Source organism: Chrysemys picta, chromosome 2 (genome assembly GCF_011386835.1).
Source record: "Chrysemys picta bellii isolate R12L10 chromosome 2, ASM1138683v2, whole genome shotgun sequence".
NCBI lineage: Eukaryota > Metazoa > Chordata > Testudines > Emydidae > Chrysemys > Chrysemys picta.
This window is the reverse complement of record NC_088792.1, coordinates 211,523,948-211,550,909: the sequence shown is the minus strand read 5'-3', so window position 1 is coordinate 211,550,909 and position 26,962 is coordinate 211,523,948. Positions and strand designations below refer to the sequence as shown.

Here is a 26,962-nt window from a genome sequence, read left to right as displayed (position 1 = left end):
CTGGGTCTGGTAGCAGGACCTAATGCATTCAGAAATCCACTTGGAGAGTCATTGCTTGGAAATAGCAGCACCCTTCGATCATTCGGTAATGGACACAAATAGTCTTGGAGATTTTACGGAATGCCTTAGTTCTGTCTAAATAAAAGGCAATTACACGTCTGACATCAAGAATATGTAATGCCGCTTCCTGTGGGTTCTTATGAGGTTTAGGGTAGAATGCAGGTAGGTGTATTGGGTGATGGAGATGGAAGGTGGACGCCACCTCGAGAAGAAATTTGGGGTGGGGTCGCATTGTAATCTTGTCTTTGAAGAAAATCGTGTACAGAGGGTAGGCCATTAGTGCACTTATTTCCCACACCCTTCTTGCCAACGTTATGGCGACCAAGAATGCTACTTTCATGGACATGTGTAGTTTGGAGGAGTAGCCAGTGGTTCAAAGGGAGGTTTCATAAGACCCTGGAGAACTAGGTTCAGATTCCAGGTAGCTGCAGGTAGATGAATCTCAGGGTAAAGGTCTTGAAGGCCCGTGAGGAAGCGTTTTTATGGTGGGGTGGGTGAAAACTGAAAATCCATCCAGCGTGTCATGGAAGGTATTAACTGCTGCAAGGTGTACTCTGATAGAGCTGAGTGATAGTCTGTCTTTTTTTAGTTGTAAGAGGTAGTTCAAGATATCAGGGAGAAGCGTGGTATGGTGTGGCAAGTTTCTGTGGAAGCACCATATGGAGAACCGTTTTCACTTTTGAAGGTAAGTCTTACGAGTGGAGTCTCGTCGACTATGCAGGACGACATGTTGGACCTGCTCCGAACAAGCTAGGTTGTGTGTTTGGAACCATGAAGGATGACTCTGCGGCATGTCAGATGGAGCTTCTGCAGTTGCGGATGAAGAATCCAACCGTTGCCCTGGGAGAGCAGATCCAGTCTGTTGGGAAGAGTTCTTGGAGGGTGGATGGACATTTACAGCAGGTAAGGATACTATGTTTGTCTTGGCCAGGCTGGGGCAATACGTATGACACTGGCCTTGTCCTCTTTGATCTTGCGTAAGATTCTGCATATCAGTGGGATGGCCGGAAAAGCGTACGTGTGTCTTGTTCCACGGAATGAGGAATGCGTCTCCGGGGGACGCGGTTCCAAGTCCCACTCTGGAGCAGAATACATGACATTTGCGGTTTTGTGATGTGGCAAACAGGTCTACCGACGGGGTGCCCCAGTGGGAGAAGAGCTGTCACAGTATCATGGTGTGCAATTCCCATTCGTGTTCTTGTGAGAAGTGTGTGCTGAGTGTGTTGGCGGTAGTGTTCTGACACCCAGGCAGATAGGAAAGCAGTGATCTCTATGCGATGTTGTATGCACCAATTCCATAGTTGGATGGCTTCTGTGCATAGGAAGTGCTATCGCACTCCTCCTTCCCCCCACCCCCATCTGTTGACGTAGAACATGCATGCTATATTGTCTGTCAAGACCCAAATAGATTTGTTCCTTATGATAGGGAGAAAGTGAAGGCAGGCATATCTGACTGCTCTAAGCTCTAGAAGATTTATGTGCAGATGCATCTATGACAGGGACCATCAGCCCTGTGTTGTGTGAGCTCCCAGGTGCGCTCCCCAGCCTATCAGGGAAGTGTCTGTCGTGAGCATGAGCACAGGGGAATTTTGATGGAAGGGGATGCCCATGCATACATTTCCCAGTTTTGTCCACCACTGCAGGGAGACTAATACCTTTGCTGGAGCAATCAGCATCATGCAGAGGCTGTGCCTGCTGGGTTTGTATATGGAGCTGAGCCAACCCTGAAGGCACCTCATATGTAGTCTGGCATATCTGACCATGAAGGTGGTGGCTGCCATATGACCAAGAAGCTGCAGGCATGTTCTTGCCTCTACTCTGGGGCAAACAAATAACGTGTGTATGAGGTGTATGATGGCAAGGAATCTGGTGTGTGGGAGCGAGGCTCTGGTCAAAATTGAGTCCAGATGAGCCCCAATGAACTCGATTTGCTGTGTGGGTATCAGGGTGGATTTTTGGAAGTTTATTTGCAGGCCTAGACTGTGGAAGAGGGAGATGGTAAAACCAGTGGCCTCTAATGTCTCGTTGTATGAATGGCCTTTGATAAGGCAGTCGTCTAGGTAGGGGAAAAGTATAATTCCGTGTTTGCGTAAGTGGGCCACCACTACTGCGAGAGTCTTGAAGAACACTATCGGTGCCGTGGAGAGTCCGAATGGTAGCACTCTGTATTGGAAGTGTTTGTGCCCTACTGTGAATCGCAGAAAGCATCTGTGCTGGGTGAATAGATATATGAAAATAGGCATCCTGTAGGTTGAGGGCTGAGAACCAGTCCCCTTGTTCCAGCGCAGGTATTATTGTGCCCAATGTGACCATCTTGAATTTCTGTACACGTACAAATTTGTTCAGTCTGCGTAGGTCTAGTATAGGCCTCCATCCCCCACCTTTCTTCTGGGTCAGAAAATAGAGAGAGTAAAACCCTTTTCCCCGATGTTATGGCAGTACAGGTAACACTGCACCAAGCTGTAGAAAATGAGTCACCTCAGTACGTGCTTTTTGAGAGGGGTCCCTGAAGAGGGACAGGGAAGGGGGAAGGGTGGGTGGGCATGAAGTGAAAGGGATGGAGTAGCCCAATTGTACTATTTCCAGGCCCAGCGGTCCTGTCTGACCTGTTGCCAGACATGGTGGAAAAACTGGAGGCGGTGGCCAAAAGGGCAAGTAAGCGGTGGTGCCAAGGGATGGTCACTCTGATCCCCGACCAAGGCTTCAAAATTGTTGTTTGTTTCCTGATGTGTGGGATGTAGTCAGTTGCGCTTGGCTGTGTCTGCGCCTGGGAGGTCTGTTGCGGTTCCTCCCATTATCATATGGTCTCGACTGGGGCCTGCACTTCCTCTAAGGCAGCAGTTCTTAACCTTTACTGCAGCCTGCACCCCTTTGGTTCTCAAAAATATGTTCTCGCACTTCTTATCAAAAATCGTTGAAGTAGGTCAGTTCTTTAAACCTAGATATATCATAACTATAGAAAGAAAGAGATATAATTATATATTTATTTTAATTTTGCAGTTAAAATTTAACGCAGTAATCGTTAAAAAATGTATAATGTTAATAAATACATAGGTTTGATGAAACAAAGTAGTTGTACTTACGTGACTGTGCTTAATTTGAGTTTTTGATGATTTGCCTTCTAAAAAAATTTGGCATGTTTCGCACCCCCGGAAAGGGCATCTTGTACCCCCAGAGGGTGCGTGCGTGCACCCCAGGTTAAGAACCACTGCTCTAAAGGAATGTTCTGACTGATTGCCATTCTCTTAAAAAGTTCCTGTAACTGCTTAAAATCATCCACGTTCTGTGGTGGTGGTGGCGTGAGAGCTTCATCTGCAGCTGATGGAGAATTATGATCAGATGATTCAGGGAAAGGTTCGTAGCCCACTTCTTTGAGGGGAGGGGGCTCAGGAGCTCTAAATGTAGATGGAGCTGGAGATAGAGATGCAGAGCGAGTCTGAGGTCTGGTAGAGGGTCCACAAGAAGGACTGGCATCATGGGCAGACCAAGGGTACCACTGTGGCCACTGCATAGGGTATGAAAAGTGGGGCCCTGCCCATGGGGGGACAAAGCAGGGAAATTGAGGCTCATTCTTGTGGGGTGCCGTGCCTTGAAATAGGTATGGCTCCGGAGGGGGAGGAGAGACAGGTGGGGAAAACTCTGCCTGCTGCGGCATGTCATTCTCTCTGTCAATGAGTGCAGCTGATCAAAGAGTGAGCGCTCGGTGCCTAGTAGAGGAGAGTCAGGCTCTGGGGCCACGGGTCTCAGAGCATGAGCCGACGTCCACAGCGATTTCTGTTTAGCCGTCAGCCACCTATAGGTGCCCTCTGGCGGTAGTGCATCTGCAGCGGGGGTTATTGTCAGTCTCGGTGCCGATGGTCTTGTCAGCGCCAGGGTGGACCGCGCAGCCAGTCCCGAGTCCGTTCATGGTGCCGGCAGGGTTGGTGCCAAGGAAAGCTGACCGCTGTGGAGGGTCAAATCCTTGTTTCTGTGCCCTGTGTGAGCCATGTTTGAGGTGCTGGGGCAGTCGGCTGTGCCGGTTTTTGGTGCTGTCAACACTGGGGGAAGCGACTTCACCGGAGACCTTTTTCGTTTCTGTAGGTCTCTGTGTGGAGAGGTTGGGGCTTCCTGCCTCTTTGCATGAGAGGGTGAAGCCGCACTCCTGGTCGGTTCCGACCTGGCAGGGGAGCATGCGAAAGAGAGTTTACTTGTTCCTGTCTCTGCTGATGTCTGCAGGGATTTCTCCATAAGGAGCATTTTCAGCCATAGGTCTCTGTCGCGGTGAGCCCTGGTTTCCAGGCTATTACAATGCACACACTTTGTGGGGACACGTGTCTTGCCTAGACACTTCACACACAGTGAGTGTCCATCAGACCATGGCATAGACTCATTGCAGGAGCCGCATTTTTTTAATCCAGGGGACTCCGTCATCACGAAGCGATGATTGCCTTGGGAGGAAGGTCTCAGTGGGAGATGAATGTGAGAGAAAAAACAAGTTTTTTGAGGGTTTTTTTGGGGGGGGGGTTAAATTTTAAACTAACGAACAATGAATAACTATTCTAAAGGAAGGGAAAGAACTGGGATATTTCTAGCTAACTATTTCTACTTGTTTCCTTCAGTGACCGGGGAAGAGGTTCAGCACTGCCCTGAGTCCTAACTTCAGCCGAGGACGGTTGAGAAGGAACTGAGGGGGTGCAAGACGCACGCGCACAGACAGACCCTAACGCCACCGCGAGACAACAGCTAGGCACGTGTGTCCCAACCAGGCACTGCTATCGAAGATCTCCAATCAACGGCACCAGGGTGCACCGACAGCTGGAGTGGAGCACCCACAGGGACAGAACTCGAAGAAGAACTAAAAATTAATGGTATCTTAGATATAAATGATCATGACTTCATCACATTTACAATGTGCAAGCAGAATAAATACCAGAACAATAATATATCTACTAGGTACTTCAAAAGGGCCAATTTCACAAAGATCAAAACAATTGTGTGGCACATCAGCTGGGAGGAAAAATTTAATCAGAAAAATGTGAATGATAATTGGGAATCATTTAAGAACACCTTTTTAGTTCTCCCAAAAAAACAGAATCCCACAATCAAAGAAGAAGGCTGTGCCGGTTAAAAAAACCAGCCTCAGTTAGCAGGAAGATGATGGCAGCTGTAAAAAACAAAAAAATACTATATAACAAATGGAAGAAAGTTGACGCAAGGAATGTAAATCAGAAGTTAGAAATTGTAGAACACTGATAAGGAAAGCCAAGGGACACAAGAAATATATGACCAGCAGAGTTAAGGACAATAAGAAGGAGTTTTAAAAATATATTGGGAACAAAAAGAATCCTGACACTGGTATTAGTCCATTACTAAATGGAAATGGTACAACTATCAATAATAATGCAGAAAAGGCAGAAGTGTTCAGTAAACATTTCTGTTCTATATCTGAGGGAAAAAAAGATGTTATAGTCTTATCATATAGTGATAACACTCTTTCCATTCCACTAGTATCTTGGAAGGATATTGAACAAATTAGACATTTTTTAAATCAGCAAATCTAAATAACTTGCATCCAAGAGTTTTAAAAGAGCTGCCTGAGGAGCTTGCTGGAATGTTAATGTTGATTCTCAATATGTCTCAGATTACTGGGGATGTTCCAGGAGACTGAAAGAAAGCTAATGTTGTGACAATTTTTTAAAAGGGTAAACAGGATGACCCAGATAATTATAGGCCTGTCAGCCTGACATCAATCCTAGGCAAGATCAATCCTTGTGAGCAAGACACGAGAAGTCATTCTTCCACTCTACTCTGCTCTGGTTAGGCCTCAGCTGGAGTATTGTGTCCAGTTCTGGGCGCCGCATTTTAAAAAAGATGTGGAGAAATTGGAAAAGGTCCAAAGAAGAGCAACAAGAATGATTAAAGGTCTTGAGAACATGACCTATGAAGGAAGGCTGAAAGAATTGGGTTTGTTTAGTTTGGAAAAGAGAAAACTGAGAGGGGACATGATAGCAGTTTTCAGGTATCTAAAAGGGTGTCATAAGGAGGAGGGAAAAAACTTGTTCACCTTAGCCTCTAAGGATAGAACCAGAAACAATGGGTTTAAACTGCAGCAAGGGAGGTCTAGGTTGGACATTAGGAAAAAGTTCCTAACTGTCAGGGTGGTTAAACACTGGAACAAATTGCCTAGGGAGGTTGTGGAATCTCCATCTCTGGAGATATTTAAGAGTAGGTTAGATAAATGTCTATCAGGGATGGTCTAGACAGTATTTGGTCCTGCCATGCGGGCAGGGGACTGGACTCGATGACCTCTCGAGGTCCCTTCCAGTCCTAGAATCTATGAATCTATAAGATAATGGAGAAGCTGATACAGGACTTGATTAATAAAGGAGGGTAATGTAACTAACGTAAATTGACATGGGTTTATGGAAAATAGGTTAAACTAACTTAATATCTTTTTTTCTTATGAGGTTACAAGTTTGGTTAATAAAGGCAACAGTGTTGATGTAATATACTTAGATTTCTGTAGGGCTTTTGACTTGATATCATACAACATTTTTATTAAAAACTGTAACAATATAAAATTCACATGGCACACTGTAAATGGCTTAAAAACTGGCTAATTGTAAATTGGGAATTGTCATCAAGAGGGTCCATTTCCAGTGGGATTGGTTCTTGGTTCTACACCACTTAACAATTTTATTAATACCCAGGAACAAAATTATTACTGATAAAGTTTGCAGATGACACAAAACCTGGGGGAATGGTAAACAACAAAAAAGATAGGTCACTGATTCAGAACAATCTGGATTGCTTGGTAAACAGGTCACAAGCAAACAATATACATTTTAATAGGATTAAATGTAAATGTATACATCTACGAAAAAAGAATGGAGGCTATACTTACAGGATGGGAGATTCTATCCTGGGAAGCAGCGATTGAAAAAGATTTGAGGGTCATGGTGGATAGTCTGCTGAACATAATCTCCCAATGTGATGCTCTGGCCAAAAGAGCTAATGAGATATTGGGATGCATAAACAGGGGAATCTCAAGAAGCAGAGAGGTTATTTTACCTCTGTATTTGGCACTGGTGCGACTGGGCTGGAACAGTGTGTCCAGTTCAGATGCTCACAATTCAAGACGAATGTTGATAAATTGGAGAGGGTTCAGAGAAGAGCCATGAGAATGATTAAAGAATTAGAAAGCATGCCTTATAGCAATAGCCTCAAGGAGCTCGATTTCTTTAGCTTTATAAAGAGAAGGTTAAGGGTGACTTGATTACAGTCTAAATGTATTTACACGGGGAACAAATATTTAATAATGGGCTCTTCAATCTCACAGAGAAAGGTATAACACGATCGAATGGCTGGAAGTTGAAGCTAGACAAATTCAGACTGGACATGAGGCATACATTTTTGGAAAGGGAGTAATGGAAAGAGTAGTTAACCATTGGAACAATTTACCAAAGGTTGTGGTGGATTCTCCATCTCTGACAATTTTTAAACCAAAATTGGATGCTTTTCTAAAAAGTATGTTCTAGGAATTATTTTAGGGAAGTTCTATGGCCTGTGTTATACAGAAGGTCAGACTAGATGATCATAATGGTCCCTTCTCCCCTTAGAATCTATGATGTACTATTTTAGGTGATATTACACATAACAGAGTTTCATTCCGTCCATTCAGATGAATCTCTGCAAACGTGTTATGGCACAGTTTTAAACTGTGATCCAACATATACAAACTGAGAGTGAGTGCAGTTATTTCTGGTACAAGTTTTCCAGGATGCTCCATGAATTTTATTTACAGCAGATTGTGAATAAAAGCGTGGGGGATTTTTTATTTTTAATCTCTAGACCATTATTTGGGTAGATCTCATCTGTTATTTCAAACAGATGTATCTGGAATGTTTTATATTTCTAAATTATTTTCTATACTCGTTACTAGGATACAAAATTAGAGGCCTGAAGTTCTGTTTATTTCAAATTTTGTATGCTCCTCTCATAATGAATTCTAAAGAATTTCCATTAAAAATGTTGGGTTTTTTTCACACATATTTCCCTCCTCTGCTTTCTCAACTTTTTAACTCTGCAATAGAGTTAAATACATACACATCTTTTTCATAACAGATTTAAATCAATTTCTCTCTTATAAAGGCATATTCAGTAGCATACAATAGATCTGAAGATTTTTCAGTGTGATTTTACTAAATCAGCTTAATCTGATTTCACACTAGTGGCTAGATTGTTCCCCACACTTCTGTGGGCAAAGGAATGGAACCCAGTAGCTCTCTCAGTTGGGACATACAGAGAGATAAGTAGCCACTGCTTGGCATTTTTTTACCTGGCGTCACCCTAGGATCCCACAAAAGTGCTAGTGGAGCTCTGAAGGGTCCACCTTCCACATTATTTTGGAGGTGGGGCCAAAGGAGGTGGAACAGCACCAGTCTTCTGGTGAGATGAAAAATGCATCATCCCTAGCTGACCATGCAGATATCTAAGTGGATATCCAATTGAGAGTTAATACAGCATTAACTCCTTAAGAGCTTGGCTTCTCTGTAACTGCTACTGAACAACTCCAGAGGGACTCAACCAATGGATGCATGTGACCTGAAGGAAACATACTGCCAGGGCTGGGATGGAAGCCAATGGAGAACCATGGGGAGAAGCCAGCCCTCCAAGTGGACACCTCTGAAACCACAGCAAGAGGGTTCTCTTTCACTGTGAACCACTGGAATCTGCGAGATTAGCAGCCCAAACACTCAGCCCAATCCTTACTTCCTAAACTCCTTCCAGTAGAAGGGACAATCATCTGACAATCTGGAGGGGTAAGCACATATTTTCCTGGCCTTTTGCCCTCCTCCTGTAGGTAAGCACAAACTGGCTTAGGGAATTCATTATTGCTTTTTCATCTCACCAGTAAGAATTTATGAATAATTTTTTCAGTGTATCTTATATGAATTAATTTGTTTGGTGGAGGAAACGAGGATACTCAAAGGGAGATAATATAAAATACTAATCCAGTTTGAAAGTGTTTTCAGGTATATTTGTGGAAAAGATGCCAAGTAAAGATACCTTCCAGAATGATCGAACAATCCAGTTGCATAGACTATATATGCAATGTGCATGTTTAGGTTTTTTAAATTTCAAAAGAATAAGTTAACACAAAATATTAAGTCAGAATAATAAATAACGCGCAATGAATGTAGACCCCAGGGAGGGTAAGGAAGCCCCTTTGCAAACTCAAAACATAAAAGACCAAAAGTTATCTTCCAAACACCAGGTCAACTCTTTTTAGCATCTTTCAAAAATTTAAATACCAACCATAGAAGCTTTGTGGATTTTAAACACCTAATCCCTTCAGCAAAAGAAGAGTAGAAAAAGTAATGCTACAAAACATGTTAAATTGCAGCCATTACCTTTGTTTTCAGTTTTAAAATAATAATTACTATACCAATTAAAAGTACCGGTAATATTATTTAAAACCATATTAAAGGTTAATTGAAACTGTTAAAAAAATGTTAAATACTGAACAATAATTAGAAGTTACATAGCACTTTACATTTTCATAGTGCATTACAAATATTAATTAATATTATGAAGTAGGCAAAGTGTTGTGAATAGATGCTACTCCCTCCATAGTTACTGATTAAGCTAGTTTTTGTTATGATCCCAGTTTTAACCACACATACCATCACTTTAACTTTGCCCAATCAAAACCCTGTCTGTCTGAAATTTCCTAAGTATTTCGAGAGGAGGAATGAAGGGAGGAAAGGAGAAGAATTATTTAATTTTCTGCACAGGTAGCTTTAAAAACCTGTTCAGATGAGTACATCTCTGTGGCGATACTCCAATGCACATCACAAATATATGCTTTAGGAAGCACACACCCACTGGTTATGGGCTTCCTGTAATCAGTATCTGTGCTATGCATAGCTTAAGAACTGTGACCAATAGATGCAAGTATCCTAAAGCAAGAAGAGGAAATAACATTGGTGGTACTGATTCCCTCCTTTCCTGAAGCCATATTATCCAGAGGGATTGAATTTTAATGCCCCTCTAGCCACCATAGTCAAAATAATATGTATATGTCAAGTGATAAAGATTCTGTAGCTCACATTATGCCCGCCATGACAACCATGCAACTCTATTACCTCCAACAGGTTTGTTCTATATATCTTAAGTACTCATATGGCCCCCATTGCCACAGAATCTGAGCCCTTCACAATCTTTAATGCATTTTATGCTCAACATGCCTGAGAGGTAGGGAAGTACTATTAGCCCCATTTTACAGGTGGGAAACAGAAACATTGACTAAGTGATTTGCCCAAGATCACACAAACTTATTGTGGTGGAGCAGGGATTTGAACTCCCAAGTCCTTGGCTAATGCCCTAACAATCATTCCCCTCTTTGTAGCAGCTGTTAAAAACGTAAATGCCAACCACAAAAGTGTTGTGCATTTTAAACAACTAATCCCCTTATGAACAGCCAAAGAAGAGCAGAAAAGGTAATGCTACAGAACAGGCTAAATTGCACCCATTACTCTTGTTTTCTGTTTTTGTTCAGCTATAATAGACACAAACAATTTTGTTAATGATGCACAAGACTCCAGATCACTTTGCCATAGTTGTATTGGCTACATAGTACCAAAGAGACTGAAAAATAATTATTATTTGCATCACTAAAACGAGAAAATGTGACTAAGAATACAAAAAGATTACAGACGAGCTAGGAATTTAATGTGTATACAGTCCCTTTTCAGAGTAGAAACACACTTTAACTGATTTGCCCAAGGTTACACTATGTCACAACTAGGACTAGAACAGGGGTTCTCAAACTGGGGGTCAGGATTCCTTGGGGTCATGAGGTTATTACATGGGGGGTCACGAGCTGTCAATCTCCACCCCAAACCCTGCTTTGCCTCCAACATTTATAATGGTGTTAAATATATAAAAAAGTATTTTTAATTTATAAGAGGGGGGTCGCACTCAGAGCCTTGCTATGTGAAAGGGGTCACCAGTAAAAAAGTTTGAGAGCCACTGGACTAGAAACCAAATCTCCTCACTCCCAATCCCATGCCTAGTCCACTTGAAAGCAAGTGATAAGAATACTTACCTTCTTCAACAGTGAGATGGGACTACTGCATTAATGGGAAGTATCACAGGGAATAGATTCAGCAAATAGTGAATGATAATGACTGGTTCTTATCAGAACAGTATTAGCATACATTTCACAAAATAGAGATGCATTCAGATAGTTCCAAGTACATCAGTGGTATTTAATCAGGCACAAAACTGTAGGATACAAATCTGTCTTACAAGCTTTACTAACCTGTTTGGGGCTCACTACAGGAGCCAGATGTGCCTGAAAAGTACTCCTTCGGTCCGAGATTGGGTTCCCATGATTAATTGGTGGCAGTTCTTCATCTACCGATTTAAAATTAAGACCTCTTTATTTATATTTTAATTTTGGAGAGAAATATGTCTACAACTTCCTAACAGTATATTTAGCTAGCTAGGAAATATGGCATACCTCCAAATTCTAAAGAACAACTCAGAAAAAGCTGAAATGACAATATCTCACACACCACAAAAAAGGATGTTTTATAGTTACTATACAGTCTATAGGCTAGGGAAACAAAATACTTTTTAAAAACCAAATATTGCATAATTATTTGATAAAATACAAAGGATGGTAATAAAAAGTAGAAATATAAAGGTTTTCTCTTCTAAATTTTTACATCAAAATTAGCAGAGATTCTTTTACCTTCTTGGCTTTCAGATATAACAAAATTCAGTGTTTTAATTGTATCTTCTTGAACTGGTTGATACTCGAGGGAATAATCATCTTCATTATCTTCATCAATCTCTTCAGTAATTTTCTCAATGTTTGGTCCTGCTGGTGTAGACAAATAGAATTTGTAACAAATTTTATCAGGGTTGTCTGGCGCAAAGTATAAACTCCAATCACTTTGCTCAAAAGTCTCTAAAACCAACAGTATGAATCAGTTTTATGACTGTGATTAAACTATTAAATGTATTTGACAATAACATTAATTAAATTACAACTGGTATTTTTAGCGCAATATTTGTGATTGCAATCTTGCTAAAAAGTATTATTGTAATACTGGCAGTATGGTAGACATATGCAATAGATTATAAAACATGGTCTGTTTTAATATTGGTTTTAAAAAACTGAAGAAAATCATTGTCTACTATTTAGATCAAAAGATTAAAATGTTATTGTTGTTAAATGAATAGTAAGATCAGAATGAAAACTGAAGTTTAGTCATCCAAGTGTGATCCACATTAAACAGGGTTCCATACCACAAAAACAGTCCACATAATTTGGCAAAAATTATATGCTTTGGTCAAGAAAGTGTGAAGACTGACTTACTCACAGAATCAGAAATGAGATGAAAATGTCCTGGTAGGTTATTAAACCTATCCCCCCTGCTAAAGTAGGATTGTTCCCTACAGTGCACTTTTAGTATTTTGTCTACTCTATTTTTAAGTATAAAGATTAAGCTTTTTAGACCTAGTGACTGTTAGTGTTAGTGACTGTTCCCTCCAGCTCAGGTGATTTGTCGAGCATTGTAGGAAAGATCTGAACCTGATGCCCAACTCTAACTAGTATGGGGTAATAAAATCCTTCAGTTTTTACTATTCCCAATTCCTTTCTGGTCACATTTAAGTTCCATGTTGGTGAAACATGCTACACTGACAGTGTTGGAGATTGAAGTCTTTTATTCACTGGAAAGATAGAGTCTCTTATGGTTGGTGGCAGTGCCAGTTTCCTCAGTAGCATAGCTACAATGGTGTGAGAGGTGCTGTCATAGCAAGGCTCATAAGGTTATGGGGGCCCAACCAGCAGAAGCTGCTCTACCTTAGGGATCGTTGTACTTACACCATAGTCTACCTACAGGCCGACTTGGCAGCTGCCAACCAGCTGGGGCTCCAAGGAGCAGGAAGCAGCTCCTAGCTGGGCTTCCGAGAAAAATGCTCCCAGGGGCTCTGAGGACCAGGAAGCGGCACCCAGGCAGGCTGTCAGAGAAGCACTCCTGCCCTCTCCACAGCCACTTCCTGCTCCCAGCATGGTACGATCATGGCTGTGATTCAGGCACCGAGCAGCTTGGAGCTGCTAATGGAGGCACCACGAATGCTGCTGGGCCTTCACGTTAGCGTCCTAATGCACATGCCACTCCGAAGCCAGCCCCCATGGGCCCTGCTGCTTGGCAGTCTGCAGCCCCTGCCCCGGTTGCTGCCTTGGGTTTGCACTATGGTCACCAGTGAGAAGCTCATCTGGAAAGTTGTGTAGGGAGGACTGGTGGTGCAGGGAACCAGACAGGGAGTATGATCTGGAAGAGGCAGAGGGTATTTGGGGGTGTGGGCTGGTGGTGTGAAGTGCAGGAGGCCAGGCAGAAGATGCATGCTGGGATAACCTGTGGGAGTGGAGTGTGGGGAGGCGAGTTGAGGGTACATGGTGCAAGTATGAAGAGCCAGGGAGAGGCTGGGATGGGCTTGGGATGCAGGGGGCCAGGCTGGGGGCTCTGGGGCTCAGAAAGGGGATATAGAATAGGAGCCAGGCTGGTGGTGTCCAGGTCCCACTGTGGTTGAACTGAGTGGCTCCAGGGGCACGGATTGGAAGCAGCCCGATTAGAATTAATCTCTTAACTCTGTTAGAATGTGTTTCTCCTAACTAAGCTATTTTCACTGGTGTTAGGTTTTATAACATGGTAACCCGTTGAGAAGAAAATTGACTTAGCCAACTAACGTTTTTTAAAAAGCCAAAAAAATGTTGTCATATGAGAGTAAGTAATGACCAGAGGCTGTTGCCAACACTCTTGGAGTCATTAAAGCCTTAATATCTCATTATTTATTCCTACATTATTTGGAGTCATTAAAGCCTTAATATCTCATTATTTATTCCTACATTATTTGGAGTCATTAAAGCCTTAATATCTCATTATTTATTCTTACAGACATCCAGTTGCCTTTTTAGTTCTTACACCCAAATATTCAAAAATTTCACTTTTCAGTTTATTGTGGGCTACTGAAAATTAATACTAGATTTTTAATGAAAAAAGAGTGGAACTATATACAATTAGGAACAATGAAGCACAGAAGAGAACTGCTATTGCAGTTGCAGACATAAGACGCAGATGCAAGAGGACAGGCGCTCCAACCAATCGTCACGGGCAGTAAGAAGGAATGGAGGGCACAGGGCCGGTAGCGCCTCATGTACCGGCATGACGTGGGCCTCGAGAGCATCAGACCCAGCCCTATGGATATCACTACGGCAAAAATTCCAACAATGGGTGCACGTGGACGCGCACACATCTAGAATGGAATCGACATGAGCAAGCGCTCGAAGAAGAATCTTACTTTAAAATTAAAACAAGAGTAAACCGAAAACACCACATATTTTCTACATTACCTGCATCAGATGACTGAGATTTTTCTATCAGAACTTCTCGTATCTTCTCCACCCAGAGGTAAAGGATGCTTTCACCAAGATTCTTCCTGGAAGTTATACAAAATTCACAGTAAGTGAAAGGGCCTTTTCAGAGGCTTCACTTGGGAAATTATTTACAGTCAATAAATAATATGAACAAATTTTAGAAGTACATTGTAGAAACATTATAGATTGAAATGCTGAAGGATTTAGACATGCATGTGGAAGCAGAGTTCTTTTCTGAGTGGTGGTTTACAGTTTGAAATTCTTGATCACTTCCATTACAAGGTGCTGCAACTTAGGCTTTCTTCAGCTCCAAGGGTACCACTCAGATTTCCCTTAGCATCCTAGGGATTTATGTACGTTCATGACTCCCATTACCACATTGTACATGAAGCCTCTTTAAATGTCTCAAAATATTGTACAATTCTATAATATAAAACCTCAGTAGAATATTGTCCCTATTCAGAAGGTGATGGTCCTATTTTTGACTCCCATGTTTTTTCCTAAGCCTCATGATCTTCAAGGTAAAGCAAGATTGCACAGATTGCAATCTATAAGAACACTCAGACCCTGATCCTGCAAACGCTCTGAACATGCTTAACTTTAAATCAGTAGTTCATATCGACTCCAATGGAATTATTCATGTGCTTACAGTTAAGTCTGTGCATAAGTGTCTGCAGGATTGGACAGTTAATAGTTACTACACCTCTACCTCGATATAACGCTGTCCTCGGGAGCCAAAAAATCTTACCGTATTATAAGTGAAACCGTGTTATATTGAACTTGCTTTGATCCACCGGCGTGCGCAGCCCCGCCCCCCTCCCCCCCCCCCCCGAGCGCTGCTTTACCACGTTGTATCCGAATTTGTGTTATATCGGGTTGCGTTATATCAAGGTAGCGGTGTATTTGGAAAGAACAAAACTTTTCCCAACTCTTTACAGAATAAGGGGAGAAATCCCAGGGAAAAGCCCTTCAACATAAACTTTTATTAAAATGGATCATTGATGGTGTACCTGTACTGGATGGGTTGAAATTAAATTCTAGGAGATTTATTATTATAATCAGCTACTACTTCTATGAAAAATCTCTACATTCTTGAAATAAGGCTGCCCTGTACTTGAGACTTGGAGTTCAATTCCTACTTTAATGAAATATTACTCTCAATTCTAGAGCTAGATCAGATTCTTGGTTTCTGAAGCTAATCCTTTAATATCTGTTTTAATTAAGCACTCCTCAACCCACCTCCTGGACTGTGATACTTCTAGATAATCTCCTATAGTGTGGATCTGCAGAGGCAATTCAGGATGAAGAAAGAAAGATTACCCATCAGGAAATGGAGTTCCGGCTGTACTGTTTCTGCAGATCCACAGTGATGATTCTTCCTTACTCTATTTTTGAAGGCCTTCGGTGAATATTTGAGGGTAGAGAAGAACTGAGAACTGCTATAAAGACTGCATTTAGCGTTTCCTGGTTCTTGCACTTTCAGATCTTAGACAAATAGCTTCTAACAACTTTATAACTATCAATGGTTCCATTGCTCACAAGACATGGCACAAAACTTCTATGATGTGGATCTGCAAAGGCAATAAATTTGGAAAATTCCAATTATTGGTTCTGAATCATGTTACTTATTTTAATTACAGGTGAACAGACTTGCTGACAGTACAGTTATTCTTTCATAAGCAATAAAGGAGACCATGACATATGTACAAAAAAGCAGATTGAATGCTGCAGCAAATATAAATACTATTATAAAAAGTTAAATCAATTATTTGTTTTTAAGTATTTTGTAATAGTTGATCCATCTTTCCTCCAAACAATTCAGGAGATCCAACACAGGGAATAAGTCCTTCAATTTCTCTCAGTTTTTTCTTGTGAGTCACAATTCTATAGTGTAAATTTATTTTTATAATCATTTTGATTAAATATGGAGTTATTTCAAGGATTCATACCTTAAATGCTTTTTATTATGTATGAAAATATCCTAATTTATTAAGATTATACAAAGTCAGACACAGAAATCAAGAAAGTGTACTTTCTTCCAGGGTGAAACTTACTTCCAATAATGAAAGTTAAATAATTAATTAGAAATAAGTTTATAAATATACCTCAGTGTCTCTGGGTGTTACAGACATGGTACTGCGTGTTTACCCTTACCTGTATATATTCTTCCTTTTCCTTCACGTAATCATATTTTTCCTTGAAGTAGTTAAACTAATAACATGTAAAATTGTACTTGTAATTTACACAGAATGGAAAATACTTATTAGGAACACTTTTGTATTTTGCACAGAATTCGAAATCTATTACAAGCTGAAACTGCATGTAGTAGAAAATGAAAATTTAGAACACTGTCAAAAAATTTTCCAATTATGATTTTTTTAAAAGATGCTTAAAATTCATGTTTGCCAGGGTCACAAGACCAAAATGCATTAAATGTGCAAGCTCAGGCTTCACTTTCAATAACTTTTTTCAAGCTACTGCCACCTTCTGGAATAATAATGCATAAGTAGAATTCTGTGGCAGAAAAATAGGTTTAAAAATGTAAACTTTTAGTAAATCTGTATATTACTACTGAACATAATCAAAATATTTAGGCACTAATATTATTAAGAAAAGACACAAACAAAGAATCAGGAAAGTATAGACTTGTAGCTGTGACCTCAGAATCCAGACATACTCTAGAATGAGTTCAGTACCCTATTTCATGCTCCTTTCTGACTAGTATGTATACCAGTACCATTTTTTAATAGTTGCAATTTATTACATTCTGTATAATGAAGAGCAAAAATTTTAACTATAGAGTCATGAATAATTTTGTTCAGCAGTTCTATTCATTATATTTAATGTTTCCCACTTAATAGCAGATTTCATATTACTGAACACTCATTAGGAAATGTTTTGGAATGGATGAGATCAGACAAATCTCATGCAGTGTCGCCGATGAGTCCAGGGAACTCCCTGAGGACTTCTGGAATATTAGACACACCTTAAACCCTGCCTATATCTATGCTACTCCCATTCTGGTTGTTCCTGTTCCAAGCCTGCTATGATTTTCTTAGCATTTGTACCAAAGATGTTAAATTAAACTGTTCATTTAACACAGTAGTTCCCAAACTTTAACAACCTGCAAACCCCTTTCACTAAAATGTTAAATCTCACAAACCCCCTCCTAAAAATAAATATTTCCAGGGAATTTCTCCCTTACCCAAGCATAAATTATAACAGCAGTGATCTTGGAAATATAAAATTTGTTTTTTTATGACATGCTTATTACACACTATTTATTATTATTCATAATTACAGTATTAATTTATTACATTATGAAAATGGCAACACTTTTCCAAGATCTCACTTTTGTAGCTTATATCACTTTGATTAAGCCTGTTATAAGACAAGACTCCTACGTTTCACCAAGGAGTATCAGATATGAAACAGCATGAAAGATGTAACCAACTCAAATAAAGTGTTCCTACGCAAGCATTCAGGTCTTGAGTAGTCCAGGCAAACAACGCACATTACAACAAAACTTAAACTTGTTCTTCATAATAATTTAAAAAAAAAAAACACTAGCAGACTATTTAATTTTAAAAACAGAAAAAAATATCCATCTTCCTTTCCATTTCTTATAAGGAGTCTTGAAGTTTAAATTTCCTCAGTGTGATGGGTGCGCTTGCTTTGGTCTGCATAGCTCTTAGAAGTCCCCAGGACTCTGGGCTGCCCTAAGAACGGCTCTGTCCGCCATTAGAGAATGTTTTCCCGAGAACCCCCTGTAACATTTAGTGAACCCCCAGGGGTTCACAAACCCCAGTTTGGGAACTACTGATTTAACTGAAGTCTGATACTGAGAGTCTCTAGGAAAGGAATAAGTATCTACACTTGTTGAATGTGTAACTTTTAATATATTAAGGGACCCAGTTTCTGTTTGTGGTTTGTAATTCTGCAATCTAAAACCAACATTATGCATATCTGTATTGTCAATGACTAAAACTTTTTAATGGGATAGGAAAAAGCACCTAAACTGCAATGTTCATGGGCAGGATAGCATAGGGGCTAGTTTAAGAAAAGGTACATGTACACTTACGGCAGTGTGCAAAGGAGACACTGCACCCCAGCTAGCACAGGTATAAACAAAAGTGTAGATGGCAAGGCATGGCTTAGGTGAGTAGAGTGACTCACGCCCCTGAAATCCCAGGGATGCTCTTACACGCCCAAGCAGCATTTCCGTCTACACAGATATTTTTAGCAGTGTGATCTCCTACTGCCCCATCCCCACCAGAGCCTTTCCCTGGCGCTGCTTCCTGGCTGCCAGAGCCTTTCATTGCCGCACATAGTTACACACCGCAGTGACAAGTGTGGACGCTGCTTGCCTTCCACTGCAGCCTGTACTCTACATATTGCTATACCTGTAGACATAGTCAAATACAGAGCGTTTCACCTCTAGATCTCTGATTGAATCAGACACAGGTTGGCAGTGACCAAAAGTCAGACAGATCACTTAAAATAATTAGTGAAGGATTTGAGAATAATATAAGTTATTTATGTTTAACAGAAGATTATCCAAGGTTTGGATAAGTCAGAGCTCAGAGCCCTCCAGAAATAAGTAAGTGCTGTAGAGCTATGGTAGTCAATCCTCCTGCCACCAACTTAAAACTGAACCAAGGCAGGCCCAGCATGTTAGAGACCACTGCTTTTAATACAGACTGCCGAATAAGCTAGAAGGACAGATTTGTTGCTGCAATCAGGTTCTCCTAAGCAAAACAAAGGGGGGTGTGGAAATGTCAAGTAGCCAGTTACATTTCCCACATTCCCAGCCTGAGGACAGTTCTAACTTGCACCAGCTAACTATCATCCACAAGGGTCCATGCACCAGCTAGGAATAGTCAGAGTATATCACACCCTGGCCACTGCACCCCAAACCCTGATATGGCCCCTGTTCCAAATGCTGTGGGTCAAAAGGTGCAGAAGCCAGCTACTGTGTATCTACACATGCTGGAGACTCCCTCATGCCAAACATCACCCTGGCTGGGGAATCTCTGTTCCATCTGCACTGCTGGGGAATGTATGGCCATTAAAGGTCCCTGTAGCATTTTTCATAGGAATAGAGCTGTTAACCCACATGCTCTGTTCAAATTTTAACTTTGGTAATTACATTCTGCCTGCCTAGATTCTCCAGGGCTTAGTTAGATAAGGTATCTGCTTCCAGTCCCAAACTAACTACTGTGTTGTTTCGTGCCATTTAAAAGCTACCATAGTCCCCACCAAAGGTGTTTGTATTTCAGTACTCAATGACATGACTTCTGTGCTTAATGTGTATTTCACTTTTGTTAGGTTCACATCATGCTTTAGGATCTGATTGGATAAATAAACTCTATAAAACTGTTTCTATTATCCCATGCTAACACCAATAAAACCGCAAAAACACAGTCTAGGCATTTCTAAATATTTAGTTATTTATTCTCACACATTATGAGAAGTTCTGTTATCTGCACATTACGTTAACAAGCCTCTTCTAGCTACTGAGTGGCTTTATAGTTCATATTTTCTAAAGCTACTTTTATTTAAAATTCACTTTTTCTTTAGCTGAAACATTTGCTTTTAATAAAAACTGGTTTTCTGCCTGCGTTCAAAGGTCTGAGTAGGTATTTTCAGATCCTGCAGTTTAATATATGGATATAGATTGGACATAAGAAATTTGACTTCTTGGGACCAAACGCTAAAAGTAACCTAACATATATTATAAGTCAAAATAAAGAATTCTATATCAATGGTACAAAGGGTTTAAAGAATATAATTATAATAGAAATTATCCATCAAGATTAATGCTTGTAACTTTAAATAATACCCTGTTCTCAACATAATTTAAGATACGTACAAAATGTACAGTAAGTATCTATTAGACTGTTTTATTTATGCACAAGTCTTACTTCATTTCAGCTGTTGCAGCAATTACCTCAATTCTTCCGATTCATGCATCTAGTACTCCTGGGGGAATTTTGCGTCACTGCGTGTGTGCAGAATTCATGGCCCCCACAGATTTCTTTGCTTACCCGCAGAAAAATGACTTCTGACGGTAAAGCAAAGGGAGGTCGCAAGAGCGGTCATGCACCCACTCCCTGGCAGTGCAGACAGATCAGTTTGGGCACCCAGAGCAGCCGGTAGAGACATAAATCACTGCCTGGGAGGCGTGAGGGCTGGGTAGTCGTGTGTGTGAGAGAGAGAGACTGTCCCTCTTGCTTGCTATTGCAGCACACTCGCTGTGGAGGGGCAGGACTTTGGGGTATTTCTGAAGAAGTAGGCGTGGTGCAGGCTCTGTTCCTTCAGGCAGAGGAGAATGTAGCAGCCTGCCTGCTTAGTGAATTATTCCCATTGTTCTTAAAGTGAATTCCCCCAGAAGTATAAAACAGGTGTAAAAAATTTAAGGGGTCCTTTACATTGCCAGAGTGGTGTAAAGGAGCCTTATTGTAAAGGACAGTGTGGCCTTATAAATGCTTATGGTGCTTTAGTGATTAGATCTGGTCGAAATTTTTGGACTGAAAAAATTTCCTATCAAAATGTGCTCCCTGAATTGTTTGCTACTGACCTTTTTGGAGATGGTCAGTAGCCAGTATAAATTGTGAGTTTGTGTCCCCAGCTCTCCCTTGCTCTTCAGTTACCTATGATGTAACACTGAGCATATGGCTGCATATATTTGTTGACTAATAATTAGAAGTAAAGGGTCAATACTAGCTATATTACTATTAGACAGAGGGGGGTTGGAGATTTCCTCCAATGTTCCCCACTCCCATTCTCCATCCACTGTATTGTAGTTTAAATAAATTACCAGAATAATTGAAACTAGACAGATTATATTGCATTATTTTGACAAAAAATTACAGAATTTTGAAGAATTTTAAAATACTGTGCGCATAATTTTTAATTTTTTGGCACAGAATTCCCCCAGGAGTAATTCAGTTAACATGATAGGTTTAGCGAGATGTGCAACTAAAAATACAATAAGTAATTTTTAGAATTTTCCATCTTCTGCCACTTACACATAGATTTCTTCCAGGCTATTTGTTAGTTCGATATAATCCTGTCCTCGAAGCCAAGGGGCACTAGAATGACAAAAAATAATAATAATAATAAAACAATGAAGTTAGTGCCTACAAACTGTGAGTTTTGGTGTCTTTGTTTAGCTTGAAAAATGACTGATTTAAAAAAATTAAAACCTTTAAGACAAAATATTGTCAACTGTTCCCACTGATAAAGATTTTGGTTTTCTAACATCTCAGGGTAAGCAGTCTTCCAAGATATTCTACGGCTCCCCTCTAACGCCCTACTTTGGGATTACTCCATCACTCCATTTGAAGAAGGCTCAACACACTTGCCATTAGCATGGTTCCAGAGTTGCTCTGAGCATAACGTAAGCTCTCTCCACTGGCTCCCCAACAGCTGTGCACGCTGCTGCTTTTGTTCTCTCTGTCCCTGCTGCCATCCTGGCCTAACACACTTGCCCAGTGATCCTTTAATCCTGTAGTGCTAACATTTCAATCCCAAATTAAACTGTAAATTTTACAAAAGTTTGTTAACATCTCTAATTCCCAGGATGTATAGTCAATTCAACCAGAAAGCTACCTTAAACTTCTACAAGCAGCTGCAATAATAATAATTTGAAAAAAAATGCAGTAAATGTTTAAAATAAAAATCTGTCAACAAAGAGACATCACTTACTTCAGTTGATAAATAGGTGGGGCTGAAGCTGGATATTCAGAAGGCAGAATCACCTAAAAAGAATGTTAAATATAAATATTCATCAAGTTGGACCTCCAAAACTAGCTAAATTAAAAATGGACCATCACAGAACCAATTAGAGTATTTGGGTGGTAAGCAGTGCTATAAAAAAGAAGAAATAGGTTGCTCCATTATTATGTGATGATACACAGGCTGTATTTCTATCATGAGTGTATAATTCAGACTTTTGCCCACCTGTGATACAAACAAAGTGTCATATGGTCTACTCTCTGTGAACAGATAAAGTGGCATACGATATATCCTTTACTATAAAGAAAAAAGGTTAGAAGAAATGTAACTGTTTAGCTGGCTATTTGATTTATTAAGAAATATACATAGATACTTCAGCCCTGTCTACACTAAACAAAAAAGTATTGCAACAAACTATTGTTTGGAGTTCTCTTGGCTTGTAATACTGTACAAAGCCATATAGGACAGATATCCTAAACATTTTACAAACACTGATTGCAACACCTAGTAGAAAAATCTTTCAGTCAGGTCAGGCTGAACTGTAATGCAGTCTAAAATGGTTTCTTTCTAATTCTGGAATAAAGCAATAAGAGAACCAGCTGCACCAATTCAGCCTGTCCTTCTATGCAAAATACAGTATATAAATAGATAAATGGTGAAAGGACTATCTGGGAAAGACACTTTTAATTAAAATATTTAAGGGTGTGGAATAAGCAAAAAGAATTACTGAAAAAGTTAGCAGATAGTGATATTTTAAAGAGACAATAACTGAACAGATTGTGAAAAGCCTTTATCCTACGACTGGATCCATAGGAGCAGACCCTTGAGCCTATATGGAGCCCCATTAAAAAAGGCACAAAGATCCACCCTGCATGATTCTGATAGCAGAAACTGGGCCAAACTCTGTACCAACACCATACCTGCAAACAGAGAGTCCATTTTGGCTGCTCCAAACAATCACTAATCTTAATGCAAAATATCCTTTCATCTTCATCAACAACACACCAGTCATCACCATATATAGATGAGAGAGCGTCAATTTCATCAATCTACAAAAAAAGAATGTTAAAAGACAAAAACACCAACCCTCTAAGGTGCTGAGCACTCTTGATTCCCAAATCACCAGAATTGTGCCCCTATTTGTACATGAAATGAAAGTTGTCAAACACATAACTTTCTGCACTGATATGATTTTTGCATCTTTGCAGTGTTACACATCAAACATTTTAAATCGATACCATCAACTTGAAAAACCACATCTGAAAATGTCATACATAGGTTTCCATCTGCATGGAGCCCAGTTAAAGTCAATGGAGCTGGCTCTATGCAGTCACTGGAGTCTGCAAAGAACTCATTGCAGGATTGGGGCCCATGTGAACACATTACTCTGAATTTACCAATTATATTGACAGGACAAATGGTTCTTTAAAAATGATACAGTGGACAAAACATTTAGATTAGATCAGGGGTCTCAAACACGCAGCCCGTGGGCCGCATGTTATTTCTTGCAGCCCTGATAGGAAGAAAGTTTTTGAAGATATAACCTTTTCTGCCAATACAGTGCCTGCAGGATAACGGATTTAGCAGACAATGTGCAAAAACAATTGATTCAAATGGCAAAAGACTTTGAAGCATTTTCAAGTGCAGTTGATGAGAGTACAGATGTATCAGATACCACACAATGTGCAGTGTTCATTAGAGGTGTGGATTGCAATTTGAATATAACTGAAGAATTGCTAGACTTAATGCCACTGGAAGGTACCACAACGGGACGTGACATATTTCAAGGACTGGAAGAGTGTATTGAAAAAGCTGCGCTGCCACGGAACAAACTCGTATCTTTGGCTACGGATGGTGCACCATCAATGTGCTCTGAAAACGTTGATGTGGCTGGATTATTGAAGACCAAACTGAATAGCCTCAATATATCAGGAATTAGCTTCACCAGTATACACTGCATTTTGCACCAAGAAGCCCTGTGTAGTAAAAGTCTACAAATGAAGCAAGTTATGGATGTAGTCGTTAAAACTGTTAATGTTATACATGCACGAGGGCTGAATCAGCGACAGTTCACTTCTTTTCTAGCAAGTATGGACAGCGAATATGGGGAACTTCTGTATCACACACAGGTTAGATGTCTGAGTCATGGAAATGTTTTGAAGCTTTTTTTTTTTTTTTTTTTTTGGCCTTAGAGAGGAGATTGATTCCTTCATGAAAATGAAAAACAAGGAGATTCCACAGCTTGCTGATTCCACGGTTATCTGCAACCTTGCTTTTCTAACAGATATAACTGATCACCTGAATGCACTGAACTTGAAGCTTCAGGGTAGAAAACATGTGATAACACAGATGTATGACAGTGTTAAGTCATTCAAAGTCAAGCTTACTTTGTGGGGGGAAAACAGCTTACTGCTGGCAATTTGATCAATTTCTCTACTCTGAATTCCTTAGGAAAAGTTGAATCCAAATCCTTGAAAGAATATGCAGATATCATTTCTAACTTACACAAACAGTTTGATGTGCAGTTTAAAGATTTCAAGGCACTTGAACACCATTTGCTATGGAAATTGACAATGTTGCAGAGGAAAGGCAGATGGAGTTAGAGGAGCTTCAGTGTGATACCATTTTGAAGCAGAAGTATACAGATGTTGGAATTCCAGAATTCTACCGTTTTCTTTCACAAGAAAGATTTCCCATGTTATTCTCTGCTTCCGCAAGAGTAATGGCAATGTTTGGAAGTACATATATATGTGAACAGTTTTTCTCTTCCATGAAGATTAACAAATCTGTGTTAAGGTCAAGGCTCACTGATGAACATTTGAAAGCAACACTGAGATTGGTTTCATCTCAGGATATCAAACCTAATATTGATGCTCTGGTTGATGCAAAACACTGCCAGCTAAGTGGCCAAAAATGAAATGACTGTCAAAATTAGAACTGACTTTTTGCATTAGTTTTAAAAAAGTTAATACATTGACTTTTAATAGCATACTATAGAAGTCTTCATTTTTTTCATTTTTGACTATACTTTTGTATCATTGTATGAAAAGGTTTCAGTGATGTGGCCCTCGGGCCAACATACTAGTCCTCATGTGACCCTCGTATTGATTTGAGATCCCTGGATTAGATGCTGGTGTCTTGGGAAATAGTAACAGTTCGACGGCTTTAATTTAATGACTTTTCTGCTTTTAAACTCTCAACAACAAAACTTCCTTTATGCTTTGTAGCTTTATGCTTTTGATTTCCCTTATTGTACATATTTTTAACGGACAAAAACAAAGGTGGTGCCTACTACAGCAGTGTGTTTGGTAAATTTCCCACTGCCCCGTGGTAACAAATCGTGCCATTCCTAGCATAGATGAGGCTCCTGCAGCCACTGGCATTGTTAATACACAGTGGCTCTACATAGCATAGGATTGAACACACAGACATGCAAAGGTGAAACTGCACCAGTGGTAACAGCCATGCTGGGAAACGTTCCAGTGGTTCTCAAGCTTTCTGAATTGGGAACCCCTTTCACACAGCAAGACTCTGAGTACAACCCCCCACCCATACAGCTCATGACCCCCCAGGTAATAACCTTGTGACCCCCCTGAGGGGTTGCAACCCCCAGTTTGAGAACCCTGCTTACGACAAAGCTTAGTGGAGCCAAGGACCTGGACCCAGCACCCCTGGAGCAGCCTGCCAGCCTTACTACAATACACATGATAACAATGTGAATAGGGACTGGCCAGGCCCCCGGTCCCATATACCTGCGCAGGGGGAAGAGGCTGGCGATGGAGGGGCAGGGCCAGGCCTCTCAGGTCACGGGGCGGGGGGGGGTGGTTTGAGGCTGGATGAGGGGCAGAGCTCGCAGGGGGCTACAGCCCGGCAGAGCTCGCAGGGGGCTGGGGAGCTGGACGAAGTGAGGCTCGCAGGAGGCGCCGAGCCCCGGGCGCCCCCCCAGCGGCGGGGTCACAGCGCCCAGCCCGGCCGGGGCAGGCTGCGGAGCCGAGCCCTGTGGGTTTAACCCCCGCGCCCCCGTCACTCACTTGTCTCTGGGCCGTTTCCGGGTCACTCGCCGCCATTGGGCCCCGGGGCGGGGCACGGGTCACACCCCCCGAGGCCGATCTCCCCACCCCCCACGGAGGCGTGCACGGTGCGAAGGCGCATGCGCGACTGGACTGACAGGTGGCGGCGGAGGCCTTGGTCCTGGTGTTCTGCTCCGCTCCTGGGCCGCGCAGCGTCCCGCGGGCAGCGGCGGGAGGGTGGCCCCGGGCCGGGGGAGGGGATCAGTGACCCGAACAGATGGAGCCGCCCTAGAACAGCTGCAATCGGATCTGCCAATTAGTAACCCGGCCGCGTGCGTGACGGGGCAGGCTGCGCTGTTCCTTTGAAACGTACCTAACCCCGCTTAACCCCATCTAGCGCCTTCGGGGCCAGCCTGTGTGCACGCGGTCTTGTAGCTATTTCCCTGCCTGCCCGCCCGCCCAGTGTTTGCAACACCAGCTTCTCGTAATTTAGTTGTAAACTCTTCAAGGCATGAACTCTTTTAAGGTGATCTACCAACACGCAGCACGATGGGCCCCGATCCTGATTTTAGTCTCTAGACTTAATATATGGTGAAAAACTCAAAATGTTTTAATTTCATTAAAGCTGCCACATAATTCTGAGTCTGCCATAGCAGAAGGCAGGGAATTGGTGTCACAGTTACAGGGCCAGCTGCACCTCTGTCCCCTTCCTGGTCTC

At 41.2% G+C, this 26,962-nt stretch overlaps 1 protein-coding gene across 16 annotated transcripts in view; it reads right to left on the bottom strand.

Moving 5' to 3' along the window:
* The window catches only part of IMPACT (impact RWD domain protein), a 45,714-nt gene extending 19,051 nt beyond the window's left edge, over nt 1–26,663 (bottom strand). For 2 of the 16 annotated variants that reach the window (XM_065585374.1, XM_065585380.1), the window contains exons 1-7: nt 26,266–26,648; nt 23,155–23,283; nt 22,205–22,257; nt 21,526–21,588; nt 14,471–14,556; nt 11,801–11,929; nt 11,366–11,460 (exon numbers count right to left, since the gene is read on the bottom strand). In XM_065585374.1, the coding sequence (XP_065441446.1) occupies nt 11,366–11,460; nt 11,801–11,929; nt 14,471–14,556; nt 21,526–21,588; nt 22,205–22,257; nt 23,155–23,283; nt 26,266–26,301 (591 nt within the window). In that variant the 5' untranslated portion in view covers nt 26,302–26,648. Of the gene's footprint in view, nt 1–6,943; nt 6,976–11,365; nt 11,461–11,800; nt 11,933–14,470; nt 14,557–21,525; nt 21,589–22,204; nt 22,258–23,154; nt 23,284–25,865 lie in introns of all 16 variants that reach the window. The other 14 variants (XM_065585371.1, XM_065585372.1, XM_065585373.1 and 11 more) reach the window with 14 other exon arrangements.
* Nucleotides 26,664–26,962: the final 299 nt, after the last annotated feature.